At 34.7% G+C, this 24,269-nt stretch overlaps 1 protein-coding gene across 13 annotated transcripts in view; it reads right to left on the bottom strand.

Annotated features, from left to right (window-relative positions):
* ROCK2 (Rho associated coiled-coil containing protein kinase 2) overlaps positions 1-24,269 on the bottom strand; it is a 141,454-nt gene that overhangs the window by 8,180 nt on the left and 109,005 nt on the right. For 4 of the 13 annotated variants that reach the window (XR_012004793.1, XM_072771070.1, XM_072771074.1 and 1 more), the window contains 15 exons: positions 20,901-21,061; positions 20,143-20,327; positions 13,656-13,725; positions 12,854-12,957; positions 12,509-12,695; positions 9,820-9,913; positions 9,626-9,720; positions 8,665-8,844; positions 8,314-8,482; positions 7,788-7,964; positions 6,093-6,163; positions 4,986-5,074; positions 4,460-4,538; positions 2,993-3,254; positions 2,693-2,906 (listed from right to left, as the gene is read on the bottom strand). Coding sequence is in view for 10 of the 13 variants with exons in the window: in XM_072771070.1 (XP_072627171.1) it covers positions 2,693-2,906; positions 2,993-3,254; positions 4,460-4,538; positions 4,986-5,074; positions 6,093-6,163; positions 7,788-7,964; positions 8,314-8,482; positions 8,665-8,844; positions 9,626-9,720; positions 9,820-9,913; positions 12,509-12,695; positions 12,854-12,957; positions 13,656-13,725; positions 20,143-20,327; positions 20,901-21,061 (2,137 nt within the window). In the remaining 3 variants the exon portion in view is untranslated. Of the gene's footprint in view, positions 1-1,018; positions 1,080-1,702; positions 1,879-2,692; positions 2,907-2,992; positions 3,255-4,459; positions 4,539-4,985; positions 5,075-6,092; positions 6,164-7,787; positions 7,965-8,313; positions 8,483-8,664; positions 8,845-9,625; positions 9,721-9,819; positions 9,914-12,508; positions 12,696-12,853; positions 12,958-13,655; positions 13,726-20,142; positions 20,328-20,900; positions 21,062-24,269 lie in introns of all 13 variants that reach the window. The other 9 variants (XM_072771077.1, XM_072771078.1, XM_072771079.1 and 6 more) reach the window with 5 other exon arrangements.

The following is a 24,269-nucleotide window of genomic DNA, read 5'->3' as shown; positions in this document are numbered from 1 at the left end:
ATGATTACTTATAGGTATTATGTTTTAGTGTATATTATAAATATACATATATAAATAAATATACATATATTTGATGATTTTGATGACATCTAACAAAGCCAGACATTTGTCTTAAGAAAGACACCATGTAAGTTAGTTCAACTAAAGCCAGATTAATACAAACAAAGAGCTAGATAATAAATTACTGCTGATATCGACCAGAAATGCAGTTCCTAGGTGTTCCTGGATGATCCTTTCACAGCTCTACCCATTTGTCTATAGGAATGTTAAAGGCCATCAAGTCCAATGCTTGACTACACTCCAGAGCCATGCGGTTCTCTGTTAGACTACATACACATGACAAATTGGGGAGGGTACTTTTCCCTAGAGTCACCAAGCAGTCACCTGAATCAGGTACTAACACTGGCAGTGACAAGGCACTCACTATTCTAGAGCAAGCCAAGTCTTCCAATTTTGGAAATCTGTGACTGCCTGATACTTTTCCTTTGCTGAGTTATAAATGTGCCTCTCTGTTTGTTCTTATTCTAGTACATCACCTACAGAAAAGTCCTCTAAATCTTTACTGCTGTTTACAATCTCCCATCCTACAAGCTCCTGTTCTTCCAAACAATTTCTTCAGAAGAATAAATGTCCTTAGTTCCCTCACTTGCTACACTTTCAAATGACCTACTACTCCGTTATTCTTTTCTGTATATTCTCCAATTTGTATATGCTACTCTTAAAATGTGACACTCAAAATGCAAACCATACAGTGATTCATGTAAGACAGACAGACAAAACTTAAGGAATTAATGAAGAATGAAGTCACAGATGTTAAAGACAATGGAAATAATGATGCAGACACAATAATGAAATGCAAAATTGCATCTTAAATGTGCCCATCTTTATGCTTAAAATTTCAGAGTATGTTAGACAAAAGATGTTCACATAAATACCCTAAACATTTTATAGTCAGTTTTGATATGAGTTTTATCTACATGCATAGTTGTAAGACAAAAAAAAAATCCCTATTACTTACTGTTGCTATGCAAAATGTATTAAAAAATCAATGAAGAATGATTCGAAGGGCAGGGCCAGAACTAAAACAAGACAAAAAGCAACAAAAATAAAAAGTAAATGTGCCTCCAATAGACCAAAATGCTAAACTGGGGAAGAAGGGGATAACAAAGTATAAGTCAGTGAACATGAAAACTGTTAGGTAAGTGAAAACATGCCTCACTTAGTGTGAAATCCGCTTCATGAACGAATTCTATGTGTTATCTATCACAAGCAGTGAAATTATTAACTTATCCAACAGTACCAAAGAGTAAAATGTATTAAAGTACTGGAGTTCTTACAATCCTGAATCTGAAATTATTTGCCCTTGTAGAGTCTCAATCAAAAAGAAAGATAGTATATATCTTCTATTCTACTCTACAGGAATATTTTCAAGATCAAATGACAGAATATGCAGAAAGTTGAATGAGAGAACAGATTATGGAAGCACTCTGGAAGCTATAAAGCACTAGACAGTGTGAGCTATTACAATAGCAGGGCATCTGTGCATTAATAGTTCCACAATACTAATAACAGAAGTTTAAAATTTTAGGTGTTTTGCGCATGGCACACAGAATAACCTTCAGTGTCTTTGAATTCTTTGAGTTTCTTCAGCTTAATTACTCTCATAAAATCACTAATTTTATAGTATTTAGTTTTCTCATACCTCACAGAAAAATTCAACATTTTCACTGCTGACACACCAATTCTACCTTTGTCATTCTAAATTACTTCCTTGAGATAATAGTTTCAAGAAAAGTTTCATATAAGATGTTTGTGGTTAGAATGAAAAGATTTCTGATAATACAGCCAATGCACATCATTATTCATATACTGAAGGTCCTGTGTTAGGGAACAAAAAGGATACCTGAAATTAGACACCTGATCTTACGCACTTTATCCTTTAACTAAACTCAATCTTCAGGGTCATTTCAATGAATAGTAGTAGTATTTACAAATGCTATAGTAGCTAGTAAGCCAAGAAATGGTTATTCTGAATCAAGAATGAAATTACTGTAATACAGCCATATGAAAACGTGCATTCATCATTATCTCAGGATTTATTACTCCCTAGCCCCAACCACCTCAAATACAAGGAATGTCCACTTTACCCACTAGTTAATATCTGCATTTTTATTTTTATTTTTTTTTAATATCTGCATTTTTAAGATTGATCTTTACTGCTCTTTAAATCAGAAACAAGTTATTCTAAATTTATAGATGTGAATTAAGATTTTAGAAGGTTTTGGTCCTACTTCCCAAGTCATCTAACATAAAAGAGGTTTAAGAGGTTTGCAGTATTAAAACCAATGTGTGCATCTGACACTTTTAAGTCTTTGTGTACATCATCTAACTAAACCATTAGTCGGTGTGCTTATAAAATCTTAAAATATTTTTATTATATACATAAACATGACAAAAATGAACCCTTTATATATTTTGGTTGAATTTAATATATGTGTGTGATTTAGCAAACAAATTTGTACTATCTTGAACTGAATCAATGAGACACACACACAGTTTCAAACATTTGGTATTCCATGGTTCATTAACATACCAAACAAAGGAACACTACAATTAGGAAAATTTGTAATTGAACATAAATAGCAAAATATTTTAAAAGACACTAATTTTTATTCACATTTTGATTTATTACCTTGGTTTGTTTGGGGCAAGCTGTCGACTTGGCCGTCTAATAGACTGGTTTTGTTGTATCTTCATTGAAGTTCTAGGTGATGACCGTGCAAAAGGGTCTGGAGCTGGAGGCTTTTTAGGAATCTTTTTCACCAACCGACTAACCCACTTCTGCTGCTCTTCTGTAGAATTTGCTAACAACAATAGATTCTTTGCCGTCGAAATATCACAATAAACTATAAAGAAATATTAGAAAAAATTAACATGTTTAAATTGATCTGAACATAAATAATATTGATGGAGCAAGTTAATTACTATTTACCCTTGCAAGGTGCTATAATCTCCTCCTTTTTGTCCATGTGATCTTTATGACATTTAATATGGCAGCGCCGGCATTCTAAAGCAGGAGGAGGTTTAAACATATGCCACAATGGCTTCATACAAGCCTCACAGTTGGTTGGGAAATGATACAGAGTAGGAATAAATTCATGTCCTTTATGGCAAATATAATTTGATTTTTCTCCTACTGGCTCCACTGGAAATTCTTGTTCCTTCTTACTTTCTCCTTCATTGGCGTACAGAATCTACAGATAGCAAAAATAATAATGAGTGATTAATAAATCATTTTTTATGTAGTAACAATTTTTACAGTGTAAATAAAACAGAATTAGCCAGATCATTCAATGAGAAGAAAATGCATTTGATGTTTAAATATTAGTAGGTTCTAAGAACTTTTATGAGAAAAGTCATTGGATAGTTAAGTCACTTGGCTCACATTTCAGAAAAAAACCTATCTTGTTCAAATGTACCTCCTTATTTCCTTATTTTTTCTGTGATACCTTACTATATTTTAGCAATTTTATCAGAATAGGTCAAAAGGTAAATTTTTAATTGATGGGTATTAGAACATTTTTCTCGAAGGGTGTATTCAAAACAATCTCCCAAAAAGATGTGGCAATTATACAAATTAATGCTTTACAAGTCTCAAAAACAGACAGGTGGGTAATAACTGCAAACACAGCTTTAATGGAAAGATATATATTTGGAGAAGTGAGGAAGAGAAAAGGACGTATAATACACTCCAAATAAACATCATAAGCATTAGAAAATCAGTGGCCAACTCTCCCACAGTACTCCAAGCAAAATGGCTTTTATTTGGAAGGAACTCAATAACTAATTGTTGGTTTGACTAATTTTAAAATGGAAGTAGAAGAGGGAAGAATTTGGCTTCCCTTTAAACTGGAAGTAGAAGGGCTACTGGGTAGAGAATTTAACTTCACAAGCAACTGTTTTAACTTTCTAGAGAGCGGAGTGTAAAATCAGAAACAGAAGAGAAAGTTCATGCTTTAAAAATGTCCCAATAGGGGTGCCTGGCTGGCTCAGTTGGTAAGCCTGTGACTCTTGATCTTGGGGTTGTAAGTTCAAGCTCCATGTTGGGTGGAGAGACGACTTAAAAATAAAATACCTTAAAAAAATAATAAAATAAAATAAATATCATAACACACCTTGAATTAAAGGACAGCAAAGGCCAGAAACATGATATAAATACCCTAGATTTCAAAAGTAAAATGGAGAGAAGAATGAAGTAGTATCCAAAAAGAGGAAGTAGTATGAAAGATATAGAAAAACAAATGACCTTTAAACGGGACTAAAACTGAAAGGTAATCTAAAGAAGGCCCAAGAATAAAGAAATTTGATATGTCTTGTCATATCATACTGAGAACCTTAGTCTAAAGGTGAAAAAACCAAAATAAATTCAATCAACTAAAAACAAAATAAAGTTATTTACCTGAAATATCCTTGGAATATCTTTAGCATCTGCTCTATATACATCTGTCTGTGTAACTGGTCGGACATGAAATAATTTGCTATAAAAGATTTTTAATAAAGGAATAAAATATTACCAAAGGATCAAATTACATGAGTTATCCTATACTTTTGTTAGAAGTCAAAACTGACTACTCTGACCCATGTTAGAAGGGTCAAAGATAACTTGGTTCTATTAATCCAATTACTCCTTGAGATTTTGAGTATTTCCAGGAAATCAGAAATTTTCTAATTAGTTTCAGAGAACAACATACTAAAGACCCATGAAATATTAAGATGTTTTAACTTTGTATCCCAGACTTTCATCTCTATGAAGCAAAGATAAGAAAATGTAACAACAGTATAGTAGGACTTATACTGTAAGTGCATATCTACCTATCTAGATACTACATGACTAATAAATAGCACTAATTTGACAAAAAAAGGTCACATCACTCTCCTATACTTTAAAAGAGAAAGTTTCCAAATATTCTAATAAAAACACTTACTCTATATCTAAAACCATGTAAGGATTAGATTGTTCTTTATCTTGTTCGCTGTCATAGAAAAGAATCTTCTTACTGCTTACAATCACATACTGTTAAAGAGAGGGAGGGAAGGAATTAATGACTAAAATTAATATATATCTTTATTTTCTTTGAAAATAAATTCTTTGAAAATATTTTCTTTGAAAATAAATTCTATAGCAATAAAAATCATATAAAATACCTAAGTTAAATAACTAAGAAGTTCTCAACATAACCTGAGAAACGTCTTCCTTAAAATAACAATAAATTCAGTTTGCATACATTTTAAATAAGCAAATTGGGAAGGGGATGAATTCAAATATTTTTTGGACTGACTGCTTCAAAATCCAGTAACACAGGTAACCTTATTGCTATGGCTTGAATGTCTGTGTTCCTCCCAAATTTTTTATGTTAAACCCTAACACCTAATGAGATGGTATTAGTGGGAGGGGCCTTTGGAAGGCAAATGAATAGGCCATTGCAAGGACAGACCTCCTGAATGGGATTAGTATCCTTATAAAAAGAGCTCAAGAGAGATCCCTAGCCCCTTTCCTCATGTGAGAACACAGCAAGAAGTCTAAACCTGATAGACGTCCTTCCCCAGAACCATTTGGCATCCTGCTCTTGACTTCCAGTTCCCAGAGCTGTGAGAAATAAATTTCTATTTTTCATACACCACCCAGTCTATTTTGCTACAGCATCTTGAAAACAGGCAAAGACATTTACCAAAAATGAACATCATAATATCGATAACTCTAGTAACAGAGGAAAAGAAATTAGTAGGTCTGTCATACCTACAGTTGTTTTCCCAATGAAAGGGCAAAACACCAAGGCCAATAGGCTTTTGTTTTTCCTAACACTAAAACCTGTTTTATTATTAACAACACATTAATGATGATAGTTTTTTTTAATTTTTGTTCTTTTTCACAAAGATACATTAAAAAAAAATCACATCATTCCAAATCAGGAAGTGCAAAACTTTATGTGTCTAAAAGTTCTAGTTATATATATCTTATAACTACAAATATAAAATGGCTATAGCTAATCCAAAAGCGAAGTAAAAGAACCATATTCAAAAGTACCAATTACCTTTTTAGTCCATCCAAATTTCTTAGTGTTGTTTCGTAAAGGCAATGAAAGCCATCCTTCTAGTCTTGATTCTATAAATAAGCAGAAGATATGAGGATAAATTTAACAATTCTTCAAAGAAAATGAGGAATTTAATAAAATTTTAATATAAAAATCACAGAACAAATCAGATATACCCTTCAGAATTTATCATTATACATTATCTAGGCTATAATAATGCAGGATCAGTATAAGCAAGTTATGGAATGCCAAACAAAATCCAGGTTACAGCACATTGAAAATACATAATCTATAGTTTATAAAGTCAAATGCCCCCTGCTGATTAAATTCATGCATCTGCAAAGTTCAGGAAAAAGGTACAAGAAAGAGAAGTAGTTCTCTTATTCTCACTAGTACACCTGTATTAGAACTCTTTTTCCTTTTGGCAGAGGCCTAATTATAGATATAGTGCATATGTATCTTTGAAAAGAAAACATTTTAAGTGAGTGATTTATGTGTCCAGAGAAAATGAATTTTAAATGGCTAAAATAAAATGAAATAAAATTGTGTAAATTACAGATCAAATTTGGTTAATGAGTAGCAATGTAATAAAAATATTTCTAAATTCCAAAATAGCAAAATCAGAAAATTCTAGTTCAACAAAGGAAACTGCCTGAATCCTCAGAATTTGTTCCAATGGCATTCGATCAATATCATTCAATGAAATAATTAGGTGCAACAAGTATTTCTGGAGGTTATTCTAATAATCACTTATGAACTGTGCTAGATGCTTTACATCAATTTCTTTAATCCTCACAACGCCACAGGAAGGTCACGCAGGGATGCAACTCTGACTCCAGAACCTATCCTCTCTCATCAACGACCTTCTAGAGTATGAACAGAAATGCTGTCATTAAAAACAGCCTATATAAAGTAACTGGCTGGACATGGTCCTACACCAACTTAAAGGACTGAATTAGATGATCTCCAACAAAATGAATAGACTCAATTTTATTGCTAAAATCTAAAACTTCGATGTGATTGGTTATTATATGCTGCTATATACCCGAGAAAGGTGACAACAATGTAAATAACTATAGCTATTTCAATTTGTATTCAATTAGTAAGAGACTAAATTACCTTACATTCAACTGGTCATATACTAATTTCCTGTAGCATTTCCATTAGATGTGATCCGTACTTACATGGACATGTAAGTTAAACAGTAATTTTGTTTCCCATCTAGTTTCCTCATTTAAACTCTAAGTCCTTTCAGGGCAAAGACTGCGACAAACTGTCTTGAACTCTCTTTTAAAGCCTAACACAATGCTGACTAGCTAAGCACTTAGTGAAAACCTATATACATCCCACACATCCTCTCAAACAGTCTACATGCTTTTTTTTTGTACTGTCACTCTTAATATATGAAACTTCAGAAAGAATTTCTTATTGGCTAAAGATGGATTATACAGGCAGTAAAACCATATGCTCTTAAATGACAGTGTTGACAAAATATGTCTATCAAATGTAACAGCAATGCCAGGTGCTAATACCTTTAAAAATTTTTTTGTTCATGCAGCATTTTCCTTTTAACTGAGGTCTGAACAATTTGTTAGAGTTAGTGAATATTAGTTAATGTTACAAAAAATTTGCAAAAAGACTGAAATTAAAGGTAATGGGGAAAACCCCAAAGGTGAAAGATTTTCAGGATATCACCTGTACCATTAGGTTCCGATGAAATAGGTAAGTAAGGCAAAGATTCTTCTTCTGAGTCAGAATCAGAGTCAAGAAGCATATGAGAACTGGAAGGCTTAGTGGCAATATTGAGAGAAGTAGAGGAACGCTGGTAGGTGAATGACATGGATTCCATAGTGCGTGATTGAGTGATATGAACTAAACACCCAACATAAAAGGAAGTAAGAATGCAAAAGAAGTTAAGAGAAAATAAAATAAAAATTTGAAAAAAGAGCTACCTATAGCATATAAAGAGCTAATTAGGTAACTAAATATGTGGAATTTTCTTTAGCAATTTTTAACAAGAATTTTTGTCAAAAATCAATAAATAATGTAAGTTTAAATAATCGTTTGAATCCCCACTCCGAGGAGTATGTTTTTTCTTAAAGAAATGACAAATATTTTTCTCAGGAGCAGTCAATCTCAGGGCGTAACATAATCAACTGCTTTATATTTAAGACAAAGGCTTTTAATAAAAATAACATAAGACCTGAAAATAAATCTGTACCTGGAAACCCATCATCTGCCTCAGCGTCCCCCGGTCCACTGCCTATACTGGAACTATCCAGACCAATATGCAAAGCCTGGAGCTGTGACCGCAGCTGCTCAATGTCACTATCTTTACTGTCCAGTGTCATCTGCAGTTCAATTCGAATCTGGCTCTCTTCAGCTATTTGCTACAAGAGATTAAATTACATTAAATTATTTGGATGCCATATACCTCATAATTTTTGTTTAATTCAATAACAATTATGAAGTAATAGAAATGTTCTAAAACCAATAAAATATGTGCAAACATAAAAATACTTCTACTTCTGAAAAGGAAATCTTCAATCTAGAGTCCAAAAAGTATTCTTACAGCCTGCATTTCATTCAGTTCTTTCTGGTACTTGATCATCTGCTGGGTCAGTTTTTCACGTTCAGATTTAAGCTCCATATGTAGCTTCCGATTTTCTTTCTCTTTTCTCCGCACATCAGTGTCACTACCACGCTTGACAGGTTCTTTTCGATTCATGATCTCAGCCAACTTATTCACAGCCTTAAAAACATAAAAATAAGCATGTAGTCACATAAAATAAAGCATATTGACGGTTCTTGGTAGTTCATCAAGAGCAAGTTATATGACCACTAATAATGTCCTTCCCTACACACACAGAGCAACAGAGAAACACTGTCTGTATTAAATTATACACTCCTTCCTTACTCCTTATCCTTCTCCAACCTTAATTAGCTTTCACTCATGTTTTCTGAGAAATGTAATTTAAAATGTTTACAGGTTGGATCTGATGTCACTTTCTATTACTTTTGAGTTTTTAGTTCCAAGAGAGACTTTTCTGAAGCAGATCCACTTTTATCCTGGAGGAAGAGAATTTTGCATTGGCATCAGATTAGTAAAAAACAGTATGTCCAACCAGAGAACTGAGCATCTGGACCCACAAAGATTCATGCTGTATACACTACCATAGAGTTGGCAGAAGGATGGTCAATAATCAAAGGTGCCTTTACAGACTAACCCTTTTTCAGGCTGTCAGCAAATGTTCACTCTCCGTATTTCTTAAAAGCAGAAAAATTTACCAGATGACAATAAAAAACTAAGAGGAAACGTGATTTCATATGGAAAAATTAAGGAAACCTGGAGTAAACATTGAACTAGACAATGTTAACCAAATCTAGCTGCTCTCAACTAGGCAAAAATCAAGGATAGTTCACAAATACCAATATACTCAATGTCTGCTACAGTCTGCAATGCTGGAAGTAGAATGTAAAGAGGGAAATGAAAAAAAAATTTCAAAATCCTCTTTAGAGTTTATCACACCTACTTGAGTTTTCAGTGTTCTCTCTGTGAGCAGCTGCTTCTCAAACTGTGCTTTAATAGCAGCTGCACTGATCTCCTCATCCTTCAGCCGTGACAGCTCTGAAACACAGGGAAATGTCAAGATTATATTAATAACTATAGCAAATGACAAAACATTAAGCATATTTAAAATAAACCTTATTATTTGTTAATACATACGTTCTTGTGCATCTTTCAATTTGTTATTTAATTCTTCTTTCTCATTTGCAAGATTGGCAACATCACTAGTTAGTGTTCTATTCGTTTCTTCAAGCTAAAAAGTTTAAGTGGAAAAAAATCATATCCCAATTTACAAGGTCTATGTTATAAAGCAATCTTTCAAAAGGAAAAGAGACCAGAATGCTGCTAAAACTCTTATTTTTCTAAGCACATCTATTTCTATACTTTGTTGCTTTGTGGAACCTTATGGAACTTCACCCCTGAGGAGAATTTCGCTAATCATTTTGGATTTCGTGTGCACCACGGGAAGCCAAAACCTGCCCCTTCTCTCAAAAACCCTTAGCAACATTTTTTTTTTTTAAGATTTTATTTATTTACTCATGAGACACACAGAAGGAGAGAGAGGCAGAGACACAGGCAAAGGGAGAGGCAGGCTCCCTGCAGGGAGCCCAATGTAGGACTCAATCCCAGAAGCCTGAGGATCACGACCTAAGCCAAAGGCAGACACTCAACCACTGAGCCACCCAGGTGCCCCTCAGCAGCATTTTTAATGAGAAAAATATTTAATAAACTAAAAACAAACAAACATTTTAACAAAGCTCTGCATTTTATCATGCAGAACAAATTTTAAAATGGTAGTATTTCTTTCAGAACATTTTAAGACAAAATTTTACTAAAGCTGACATCCTTGTTTATTCTCTCCAAATCCTACTCCTACTCTTCCTTCTTACCCAAAATAATTTGTATTGAGAATTATGTGTTCATCCTTCCCGTATGTGATTATATATACTTTTGTTGCAAAAACATAAAACAGTATGTAGTGTGGTTTTATGTGATTTTAAATTGTCCATAAGTATCACATTGTATCTTTCTGTATTTGCTTTCACTGGACATTGTATTAAAATTAACCTGTTGACAGGGGATCCCTGGGTGGCTCAGCAGTTTAGCGCCTGCCTTTGGCCCAGGGCGTGATCCTGGAGTCCCGGAATCGAGTCCCACATCGGACTCCCTGCATGGAGCCTGCTTCTCCCTCTGCCTGTGTCTCTGCCTCTCTCTCTCTCTCTCTGTGTCTCTCATGAATAAATAAATAAAATCTTAAAAAAATAAATTAAAAAAAACTGTTGACATATAAAGATCTAATTAATTCATTTTAACTGATACAGTAGTTCCATCTTCTACCTCTACCAATGATCCACTCATTCATCTGTATATAAGACATTTGAATTTTTGCTATTATAAACATATACGCTGCTATGAAAATTATGCCTTAATTTCTCCAGCATATTTATCTTAACATAGACTTTCTTTGGATTATGTGAATATTTAAGCTGTCATATTTGGGATATTTAAAATACTTAAAATAATAAGTATTAAAAATTGCCATACTACTTACTGTACTATGCCATACTGCATCTACACTCCTCATAGTTGTATGAGAATTAGAATGTCATTTCCCATATATCCTTCGAACACTTGAAATTAGCCAGATACTGAATTTTGCCATTGTAATGAGTATGAAATGGTATTTCAAAGTTACTTTATCTAGCCCTTCTTAAAGAGTAGTTACGTTAAGCATCTGCTTTTTTTTTTAGGGTTTTCTCTTTTGGCCAGTTTTCTGGATTGTTTAACTTTTTCTTAGTGAGCTTGGCCTACGGCAATGTGGCCTAAGGCACAACTTGAAGGAGTGCCACATGTGTTCCTGATACTAGTCCCTTGTTTAATGAATACATTACAAATATCTTCTCCTTATAATGTGTTTGTTGTCTTCTGTTATCGTAAGTTTTGGATTTCGTTCTAATTAAAATTTTTCTTTTTCATATTTGGCTCTTTAAGATTGCTAAAATGTATTTTTGTTAGTTGGAAAAGGTAAGGATCTTTTTTCTTCTCTACATAAGAACAGAGTCATCAGGGACGCCTGGGTGGCTCAGTGGTTGAGCATCTGCCTTTGCTCAGGGTGTGGTTCTGGGATCGAGTCTTGCATTGAGCTCCCTGCAGGGAGTTGGCTTCTCCCTCTGCCTAGGTCTCCGCCTCTCTCTTGTCTCTCATGAATAAATAAATAAAATCTTTATTAAAAAAAAAAAAAAAAAGGAAGAGTCATCCCAAACCATTTATTACACCTGAATCCTTTCCCACCAGTGTGTCTATTATTACCACTACTATCATATACCACATTCCTGTACATGCATGAATGTGGTTCTGGCCTCCCTACTCATCTCCACTGAACGGGATTAAATATCCTTGTTCTAATACCACACTTTTTAACCACTATAGCAATTTAATGACAAATTCAATTACTTGGCATTTACTTCTCTTTTGAAATTTTCATTACAATTTTTTCAACCTGCATAAGAGTAACCTTCATGGTCATTTCAAGATTCTTTTCAACTAAACTTTAACCAAAAAAAAAAAAAAAAAAAAGACATACTAATCCTGCGTTTGGTATTTCCCCTTCACTTTATTTAGGTCTTTCACTCTGAATTTACCACCAGATAGAGCCACCGGAAGCAGTTCTTTTTTGAGCCTCTTTCTGCCAAACTCTGAGAAGCTAATGGTCCAGTGGATTCAAAATTCTATAGCCAGCATATAAGATTTTTCATTTCTATCTGTAGTACTTCCCTAGTGCTTTTAAGGAAGACTGATGATATAGTAATTTAATTAAAACCAAAAAAGAACTAAAAATTTTACTTACAGATGCAATTGTAGCATCTTTTTCAGTGAGTTCCTGTTTGTGTCTAGCCATCATCTCTTTGATCTCAAGCTCCTTCATAATTTTCTCTTTTTCCAAATCAGAATACTGCTCTTCAGCAATTGAACGAGCCAGCTGCTCAGAATCTGCTTTGGTCAAGGTGATCTCCAGTTGAGCAGCCAAGGAATCCCTACATTTTAGTGATACATCATTTTAATATTCAATTTTCACTAGAAAGTCAAAGTTTTTGTCTAATGCACTTCATCAAATTCTTACTTGGAGTACAGCAGGCACTATTCTAGAAAAGCACATGACAATGAACAAAAGAGATAAGGAACTTGTCTTTACCTTTCTTCCTGTAATTCCTGTTTCTTCTGCTGTAATTCTTTACAAAGTTTGGTTTTTTCTTCACATTCTTCTTTAAGTTCCCTCACCTGTGTTTTATAGAGGGTCTAAATAGCAAAACAGGAACAGAAACTTATCATTGCCGCTATCGTCATCATCATCGATTCTATTTCTACATTCACAGTCTATCCAGACAGTCAAGTTGGACACATACAAATATGTTCCTGAATAGTGAGTAATGTTGGGCCCTTGAGCAAATTAATAGTTGAATGAACTTTTCTGGTAATCAACCTATTAACTAGTAAAAGTTACACTAATAATTTAGAAGCTTGATTTTCAACTGGATATCAGATTGAAGTTTCTCATTAAACAGAGATTGGTAGGTAAATAAAGAGGCAAAGAGAAATATTACTAATTTAGACAAGAAAATTTTGTTGGCTTAAATGAAACACAGGTGACACTACTACTTCATATTTTAAAACCGATCTGAAAAAGTACAAACATTAAAATGACAATTTTCTTTCTCTATGAAAAAAAAAATCTTTTTTGAATCACCTTCATAGGGTATGTGCTTAGGACCATTTTTCTAACAATGATGATAGATTTCTGTTAAGCTATTGTCATTTGCCCAGTTATTTCTTTTTATATGAATTGTGTGGTACAAAACATCTTATCCAAATCTCTGTCTAGTGTTTGCTGTAAGAATCTATTCTAAAGACAAAAATTATTTCCCTAGTTCTACAGCAAAAAACTATTTACATTCTACAAATACAATAATTTTCAAATTAATATATCTGGAACTTACTGAGAAATACTGCTCCGCTTCAAGCTGATCCTGAAGTTCTTTCATTTGCCCATCTGCATCTTGACGTTCTCTGTGGGGACATTGCAGCAAAGGTTCAAATAAGCTACATGCATAATAAACCAGCAACTCTTGAAATGTGGCCTAAGGCACAACTGGGCATCCCCAGGCCCTTAAAACACCCAAAAGGTCAAATTATTTTCATAAAACTAACCATTACTGTGTTGTTTTGTCTTGAATTCCCATTCTCTCACTAGTGTGTATGGACTTTTCTTGAAGTTATATAATTATGTCATCATTCCAACAGCTAATGAATGAAATTAGTGTTTGTATGCTCTTGTGTTTTAAAATTTTAATTTCTTTTTTTTTTTTTTTAATTTTTATTTATTTATGATAGTCACACAGAGAGAAAGAGAGAGAGGCAGAGACACAGGCAGAGGGAGAAGCAGGCTCCACGCACCAGGAGCCCGACGTGGGATTCGATCCCAGGTCTCCAGGATCGCGCCCTGGGCCAAAGGCAGGCGCCAAACCGCTGCGCCACCCAGGGATCCCTAAAATTTTAATTTCTAACACAAAAAATATCATTAGATATAACTCACATAAACAAAAATTGGGGGGGGCTCTTGATAATGTTTCAGGGTATAAAGGGGTCTTAAAATCAGAGTGATTAAAGCGGTGATACTAAATTATATACTCTCAAACATTTGACGGGATCAGCCATTTCTACCAACCAAGTAGGAGAATTAAGAGCATCTCAGAATTAGTTATCTTAGGCTGAGTGAAAAATGACAAGAGTGGAAGGAGTGCTTATTTTCATGTTCATATGTAGATGATAACTGCACAGATCTGTACATTTTGTAAAAATTCACTGAGCTCTATATTTGTGTATTTTTTTTCCTGTATGTATATTCATCTTCAATAAAGAAATAAAATTAGGAGCACCTGGGGGGCTCAGTCAGTTAAGCATCTATCTGCCTTTGGCCCAGGTCATGAACCCCAGGTCCTGGGATCGAGTTCCGCATCAGGCTCCCTGGTCAGAAGAGAATCTGCTTCTCCCTCTCCCTTTGTGTGCTCTCTCTCAAATAAATAAATACAATCTTAAAAAATAATATAAAATAAAACTAAAAAAAAAAATAATAAGTGGGCAGCCCAGGTGGCTCAGCGGTTTAGTGCCTGCCTTTGGCCCGGGATGTGATCCTGGAGTCTCAGGATTGAGTCCCACATCGGGCTCCCTGCATGGAGCCTGCTTCTCCCTCTGCCTGTGTCTGCCTCTCTCTCTCTCTCTCTCTGTGTGTGTCTCTCATGAATAAATAGATAAAATATTAAAAAAAAAAAAAGTTAGCACTCAATATCACTTATCTGTGTTATATCTGTATTTTATTAAGTATGTACTATTAAAAATGATTCTTATTTTTGAGTCAAAAATGTGAATAAAGCTAATTAATAATATATAAAAGGTCAATATTTATTTATTTATTTATTTATTTATTTATTTATTTATTTATAAGATTTTATTTACTCATTAGAGACACAGAGAGAAAAGCAGACATAGACAGAGGGAAAAGCAGGCTCCACACAGGGAGCCTGATGCGGGACTTGATCCCAGGATCCCCATGTCACAACCTGAGCCAAAGGCAGATACTCAAGCACTGAGCCACCCAGGCACCCCAAAAGGTCAATTTTTAAAATGATCTCATCATTATCAGCTAAGCCCATTTGTAGCAAAACCCAGTATACTTTTAATATCATGATCCTGAAAAACTGCTAGCATTCATTTATATACAACTTTAAAAATCTAACATTTATCAGGTATTTAAAAAAAGTATTTTTCAAAAAATACCACACAGGGCAGCCGGGTGGCTTAGCAGTTTAGCGCTGCCTTCGGCCCAGGGCCTGATTCTGGAGACCCGGGATCAAGTCCCGCGTCAGGCTCCCTGCATGGATCCTGCTTCTCTCTCTGCCTGTGTCTCTGCCTCTCTCTCTCTCTTTCTCTCTCTGTGTGTCTCTCAGGAATAAATAAATAAAATCTTAAAAAAAAATAACCACATAATATGCACATGGTTACAATTAAATAGTACAGATAGCACAGAAAAAATTATAATGAAAGGTAGCAGTCTCCTTATCCACACCTCTTAACACCCTAATCCTATACCCCTAGATGATTTTGCTTTGTTCCATTTCTGCGTTTTGTTCTTTTGACAGTTACCTCCATGTCTCAGCTTATTTCTGGATATAAATTTAAAATATTTTTTATCAATTCTCTGCTGCCAGAGTAGGAAATCAGCTTTTAACATCCCTAACCTCTCCCCAAACCCCTGTAATATAGTTGTATCACTGGCTTTAGCCACAGAACCACACCTCACTTCCTACTCCATCAACCATAAGCCACAACCTCCCCAGTTGGTGATGAGAACTGGAAAAGTCCCATCCTCTTATTTTTGAAATTTCATGAGAACATTTCTAAAAGTGAGTCTTTTTTCATTTATTTTCTGCTGAGTCCTTCAATCTAAAGAATTATCTATAAGCTATGGGAAACAGTTTTGTATTATTTCTTTAATAACTTCCTCCACCTCAGTTTCTCTAGACTTCATCTGGTGTCAAACTCCTGGGACAGTTTCTTGTGTCTTATCTATTTCCCTCATATCTTCCATGTAATTTCCTCTTGTTCTACGTTTGATGAAATTTCTTTGAATTTTTTAATCTTTGACAACTCTTCTATTCTGGCTGCCCTTTTTGCATTATTCCAGGTTCTTGTTTAATGCAAATAATATCTCTTAGAAGTTTTGATCAATACTAATTATTACCAGTAGGCTTTTTAAAAAAATTATGCCAGGGGGGGTGGGGGTGAATGGGTGACGACGGGCACTGAGGGGAACACTTGACGGGATGAGCACTGGGTGTTATTCTGTATGTTGGTAAATTGAACACCAATAAAAAATTAATTTATTAAAAAAAATTATGCCTTTTATTTGTTAATTTCTCTTCTTCCCTGACATATTTTTCATCTGGGGGTGTGTTTCCTTTTTCTTTATCATACTCTTTTTCTTTAGTACTGTTCAGGCAATCCCCAAATGCCTAGTGATATTTGGTTATTCACTTACAAATGAAGAGATAGAAATAACAATCTCTAAGCATGTGGAAGAGGTTTTCTTTTTTTTTTTTTTAATATTTACTTACTTACTTACTTACTTACTTACTTACTTATTTATTTATTTATTTATTTATTTATTTATTTATGAGAGAGAGAGAGAGAGAGAGAGAGGCACAGAGACACAAGCAGGCTCCATGCCAGGAGCCCGATGCGGGACTCGATCCTGAAACTCCAGGATCGCGCCCTGGGCCAAAGGCAGGCGCCAAACCACTGAGCCACCCAGGGATCCCTGGAAGAGTTTTTCTAACTGATAAGTTTCATTTTAAGATGAGAGCTTAAAAAGCCAGCATATTAAGCAGAGAGACCCCTAAAAGGCAAAATAATAATAACTTGACTCATACTAGCAATATGAGTATGACTAGCAGTCATCCTCATACTAGCAGTTCTAATAACCTACAGAGGGTAAACCTAACTTTTTTGAAGGACTGCTTTGTAGGAACCCAAGTAGTGGTAGTGCCTAGCCTGAGACATTTCTGTAAGGGCTGGTAGGAAGAGTAGGACCAGCAGATTATTCCATTTATAGCATCACATCTTACTCTACCCCTTCAAGGTACTTGAATACTGAAACATTTTCTTCTCCACTAATATCCTATTTCACATATATTCCTGGCTGTTGCTTCCTTTGCTCTACGTCATTAGTGAGGTTTCCACTTGCTACTACCTCATTAACGAAATAAACTTCTTCTCTTCCAACCCACTGTAACTCTTGATATGGATTTATGCATTTAAAAAACTCCTTTACTAAAGTTTTATTGGAATCTTGGAAAGAAGAAAAGATATATATGTTAACCATTTTCAAATGCAAGCCTACATAGTATTTCATATGTAAATTCCCATGGCGTGTATATATTACTTTATTCTGGTATTCCAATTACTTATGTACCCATCTTACCTCTCCCTAAGGAGTGACTTCTGATAAAATGCTACTAAGATTCTTAAAGGTAGGCAATGTACCTGATTCATCTTTGAATCTCCCACAGTGACTATGAGTACCTTATACATTACAGGTAAGCTTTCATTCATGCAACATTTGAGAATATACTATGTAGAAGACATTAATCAGGGGTTGTAGAGAACAAAACATAAAAAAAGATGGTTGCAAAAAAAAAAAAAAAAGATGGTTGCCTTTCAGTGAACTTATAATGTACTAGGTTAAGACAGCAAATTTGAGTTCTTTCAGGAGAAAGGTTTAGGAACTTAGGGATTAAGAAACAACAGATCCATATGTACCTGCAAAGAAAACAAGGGGCATATATACTAAGTACTATAAATTTGGTATAAACAGTATAATTAGAACAAGAGAGGAAAGAATCTAGATGTTTAATCTGCTCTTACATTCATATAACCACTATGGTCAGAAATAGATACTATGGATACCAGAGATACTACGGAGAATATCTATTCAGTCAAGTTGTTTTAAGGATACACAGCTTGCTTATATTCTTGATCAGAACTGGGCCAATGAATTCTAACCCAGAACTTAGGGTACTTTTTGAAATTGGGGTCTAGAAAAGTCAAATCAGAGGCTCTCCAAATATATGAAGTTATAAAATATATCTCTAGGATCTGTCCTTCTTGAAAGATGTTTTCTGGTAAATGGAAAAAGCTAGGTCTAAAATAAGAGAATAATAAAGCTAATATATAGGAAAACAAAACAAAGATAAAATAAAGATATCAAAATATCATTCAAGTTTCAAGTTCTAATTTTCAAAAGTTGAAATCTCATCAAGTTTAAGAGTCTAGGCTTACCCAGGCAACAGATCAGCAAAAAGAACAAAATCTTTTTGAACATCCTTTCCTAGATAGTGTCAATACAGGAATGCTTGACCATCCTTTCCTAAGTAGTATCAAGTTTACTGATCTGTCACAGGTATGTAAAAAGCAAGCAATTAGCAATGATGATAAGAGAGGAACAGTTGTAGTAGTACAGTAGTATTAACAGTAACAGCTGTACTAGTAATGGCCCTTACTGTTTATTATGTACTAGATGCTGTAAATAAATCATTGTTATCCTTCCAGAATGCCTAACAAGGAAGCTCTTACTACCCCTTTTTGTAGGTCTTATGATAAAAGGCTCAAAGAGGGGGTGCCTGGATAGCTCAGTTAGTTAAGTATCCAACTCCTGATTTCGGCTCAGGATATGACCTTGGGTTCGTGGGACTGAGCCATGCATTGGGGCTCTGTACTCAGTGTAGAATCTGCTTGAGTATATTCTCCCTCTGATCCTCTCCTCCCAACTCATGTTTTCTTGCTCTAAAATAAACAAATCTTAAAAAAAAAAAAATCAAAGGCTCAGATAGGTTAAATATTTTGCCCAATGTTGGTCAGCTAGTAAGGAATGGGACTAGAATTCATACCTCAATCTATATCCAAAGCCTATGCTCTTTCCAAATAACGGATTCAAAATGACCTTTGATCATGACTGGGAAAAGGTGATTCTACTACTAATGACCGAATGGGACAAACTTTAACAGTATATTTATTGTACACTTCAAAGGATTCTAAACTATGTTTTCTATTTTCTAAGCAAATAAAACAGACTACTAAAGTATAACATAAAAAAATGATTTAAGGGATCCCTGGGTGGCGCAGCGGTTTGGCGCCTGCCTTTGGCCCAGGGCGTGATCCTGGAGACCCGGGATCGAATCCCACATTGGGCTCCCGGTGCATGGAGCCTGCTTCTCCCTCTGCCTATGTCTCTGCCTCTCTCTCTCTCTCTCTGTGACTATCATAAATAAATAAAAATTAAAAAAAAAAAAGATTTAAAAATTTGTATGGTGTTTGCTAATAATCAAACATTTCCAAGTCCCAGAAACTGAAGGAAAAAAGCACATGGACAAAGTGTGAAGACTCTTAAGAGCTTGAAGTGAAAATGTCAGTTTCTTCTACTCCAATAGCAACATTGTATCATTATATGTAGAAGTAGTAAAGTAGAAGTAGTAAACAATCGTTGGGGAAGTAAATATAATCTTCTTTTTTTTTAATTTTTTATTTATTTATCTATTTATGATAGTCACACAGAGAGAGAGAGAGAGAGAGAGAGGCAGAGACACAGGCAGAGGGAGAAGCAGGCTCCATGCACCGGAAGCCCGATGTGGGATTCGATCCCGGGTCTCCAGGATCGCGCCCCGGGCCAAAGGCAGGCCACCCAGGGATCCCAAATATAATCTTCTTGAAGGAGGACAGTGGTACTCCATACATTAATTATACAGAAAAATAGAGCAAATGTGGTCAAGAATATGACATGATCAAAAGAAAATCCCCAGGTAAAAAAAAATTAAAGTAATTTACATATGGATAGTTGTACATATTAATAAAACTTTGTCTCAATTTACTTACTTCCGAAGTTCAGCATTCTGCTTTTCCAAGCTCATTTTCATTTCCATGAGATGATTATTCTCTTGTTTTAACTGTTTTTCTGACATTTTTAGTGTGTTAACTTGCTGTGTTTGCATCTTCAAGTCATTTTGTGTAAGGCAGCGCTTCTGAGTTTCCTGCTCTATTTTTAATGTCAAGTTTCTAACCTAAAAAATAAATGGTCTACTTAGTAAAATATAAGTCATTATTTGATCGCTCTTATTGTAGCAAATATGATCATGCAAAACAGACTTTTGCCCTTAGGCAGTTAATTTATTGCATGGTAAAGTATTTTTTTGTACTTCTGATGTCCTCATTTTTAAATAAAATATAGTCTTTAAGGTAAAAAATAACTTTAAAAATTTTTAATTGTGATTCATCATTGGGCATATCAGCTAAATTCAGTAAAATTAAACATCATAGAAAGCTATTTTATAAGAAAAAAAATTTTTTTTAATTTTTATTTATTTATGATAGTCACAGAGAGAGAGAGAGAGAGAGAGGCAGAGACATAGGCAGAGGGAGAAGCAGGCTCCATGCACCGAGAGCCCGATGTGGGATTTGATCCCGGGTCTCCAGGATCACGCCCTGGGCCAAAGGCAGGCGCTAAACCACTGCGCCACCCAGGGATCCCAAGAAAAAAATTTTTAATTATGAAACCATCATTACAGATAAACCTACGTTGACTATGAATTCAGTACACAGGTCTATTATTACTTATTATTAAACTTTATACTCACATCCTCATTTAGCACATCTTTCTGTTTAAGGAGTTCATTTATTTTCTGCTGTGACTGCTTGAGGTCACAGTCAAATAAAGAGCATCTTTTCTCAGCTTCCAGCAATAGATTCTCCACCTTCTGTTTTAACGTCCTTTCCTCTGAGAGCTTCTTCTCCATTTCTATTGCCACAAAAATGGACACAATCATGAATCCACAAACAAAAGAGGCATATGAAATACATGGCACAGTGCTATAAAAATTATAGTAAATGATACTAGCTTAAAAACATTTTTAAAATTTCCAGTTTAATATTTTCATCACCCTTGCTAATGTGTTTGAAATGTCAACAGTTTCATGCTTGGAAATCAGGCATTTATTTCATCTGCATTGTGGAAAAATATACAGCACTGCAATATTACATTCATTCCAACGGAAATAATTCTGCCATCACTGATGGTTCTAAAATAGACATCTTTTTGATAAAGATTTATTTCATTTCCCTGATACTCTGTTCCTCTTGGTGTCACTACTCTTCTTCTTCTTTTTTTTTTTTTAAAGATTTTATTTATTTATTCATAGAGACACAGCTAGAGAGAGAGGCAGAGACACAGGCAGAGGGAGAAACAGGCACCATGCAGGGAGCTGAAAGTGGGACTCGATCCCCGGTCTCCAGGATCACGCCCTTGGCTGCAGGCGGTGCTAAACCGCTGCGCCACTGGGGCTGCCCTGGTGTCACTCTTTTTACCCTAAAACATTCCACATAGATTTTATGATGTCTATAGCTCTTTCCATATTACCATATTACTATGCAGAGGAGGACAATTATATTTTGGGGAAATGGTAAAGGGACAAACTTCCTGAGGTTAAACCCTGACTCTGACACGTCCCAACTATTTGCCTGGGCAAGTTAATTAACCTCTCTGAGGCTCAATCTCATCTCTAAAATGGTAATAGTAATCACCCATCCTCCCTCACAGGGATGTTATGAAGGTTCTGAGTTAATATTTGTGTGGCACTTAAATGCTGCCTGGCATATGAAAAGCATTTGGTGAGTGCTCACTATTTAAGAAGAATGTTTAATGATCTGAGGAAAATGTTCACAGCATTACATTAAAAGAAAAAAAGTAAACAGGGCAGCCCAGGTGGCTCAGCGGTTTAAGCAACGCCTTCAGCCCAGGGCCTGATCCTGGAGACCCAGGATCGAGTCCCACGTCGGGCTCCCTGCATGAAGCCTGCTTCTCCCTCTGTCTGTCTGTCTCTCTCTCTCATGAATAAATAAATAAAAATCTTTAAAAAAAAAAAAGCAAAACAGTATAAAAATTTCAGAAAATATACAAAATATCATCCTGATTAGTAAGGGTCAACCTTTACTTACTTTATACTTTCTTGTATTTTCTAAGTGATTTCTAATAACTTGTTTTATTGATCAGAAAAAGCTTTTAAAAGCCTTTTTATTTATTTAAAAAGATTTTATTTATTAGAGAGGGAGCGCACACAAGTAGAAAGGAGGGGCAGAGGGAGAGGGAGGTGGAAAAGCGGACTCCCTGATGAGCAGGGAGCGACATGGTTCAATCCCAAGACCCCAGGATCATGACCTGAGCCTAAGGCAGATGCTTAACTGACTGAGCCACTCAGGTGCCCCTTAAAAGCCTTTGAAAAGCAGGCAAAGTTTTGTCTAAGCAAGTGATTTCATATTAAAATCTCAGTTATTACCATTAAAGGATTACCTTTTGATGTACGGATTAGAAAAATCTGTTCAAAGTCAATTGGATTCCTTTCATATCTAATGCTTTATATCTGATTGTCATTTATTATAGAGTTATATAAGGAAAAATTAAACCTATGGATTTTCAGTTTTTAATGTACTATCTTCAAAAGCGTGTAAAAAAACGAAACTATTCTTCATATTCTACTCGTATCAGCTAATATTTCTAAGCATTTTTCATCTGTCAGTGCACTTGGTTTTCACAACTTAATACTCTAAATGTCTCTTTAGAGGAAAGAATGCACAAAAAAGGGTAACTACAGACAAAGTCACATAACTAGTGAATTCATTAGTAAGCCATATTCTTAATAAAAGGAAGCCTTGACATGCAGTGGAAAGACCAAAGGCTTTTAGATCTGGATTTGAGTATCAGTTACAACATTTAAGTTTTACATACTCATGTAAAATAAGAAAGTTATCATACATCTTATGTCAGTAGTAAAAAGGAGTTTGAAAAAATGGTAGGTACTATTATGCTGAATTGGTTCAATTTTGTCATTTCAGAGAATAACCTATGGACAGATGTACTCATTTAGAAAATAATCACCCTAATGTGGGCAGAGAATAGAAAGGGGCACAAGCAAACTTACTGAGGTGATAGAACATGAGGTGTAGAACACAGATTCTACAACTTGTTTTGAGCGGTGGTTACACGTGTGTATTAAAACATGGAAAGTGCCTGCATTTTATTGCACCTAATTATACCTCAAAAGAAATTCAATTCTATCTTCTAGGCAACTGACAGGGAAACATGGCCCACTAACTTCCTCTCTTGTAATTAGATTTTTTTAAATAAAGCATTCATTTAATCTCTTAACATCCTCAATTATTGCCTTAGACTAAACGGACTTTAACCAAAAAGATCTCCAATTTTAATTACATTCAATAATTGAAAAGCTATTTTGGGGGCTAAGTTATTCATAAATGTTATCTTCAGTATGAAATAAAATTTCTGCTTAAGAGTTCTATAAATCTTCTACAAGAGTATTTTATTAATTTCCTTTGGAATTTCAAATCCAACATAATTATAAGCAGTCAATTAGGAAAACAAATTATCCTAAGACAATTTCAAGAAACATGCTGGTTTGTGGATAAGTGAACTCTGTTATCTTATCCTGTATTCCTTAGTAGTGGATGACTTTAAGCTAATATTTTCATCATTCCAGAGTTCAAAATATTCAAAGAACTTATACTCTAGTTAGGTCAGCGACTATTTTTAAAACATTTATCTTGCATAAACTGGAAACAATTTCATTATACAAACTGGTGAAAGTCAAACTGAATATTATAAAAAGAGGAAATCCCCCAAATCTGAAGATATATATAGAACCTCATGTTCTGTATGCCTGTTACTACTGATACTGAAAATTGAAATATTAATTTATCCCTGATCCTTAAATTTGGTTGTATAATTTTGTGTTTGTACCTTACTATCTTAGAAAAGCTTACTGCCATAAAATAAAAAAAAAATGATATGTATATAAAGCTTCCCCAATGTTTTTTTCTTTCTAGTTCCCAGTATTTGACAATTAAGATATAAAAAAATATTTTTCAAAATCAAAGAAGGGACTACAGAATCAATTCTTAGTACAATGCTCTGGGAAAACTCTCTTAGAAAAAAG

This window comes from Canis lupus, chromosome 12 (genome assembly GCF_048164855.1).
Source record: "Canis lupus baileyi chromosome 12, mCanLup2.hap1, whole genome shotgun sequence".
NCBI lineage: Eukaryota > Metazoa > Chordata > Mammalia > Carnivora > Canidae > Canis > Canis lupus.
This window is presented reverse-complemented; position numbering and strand designations above follow the sequence as displayed.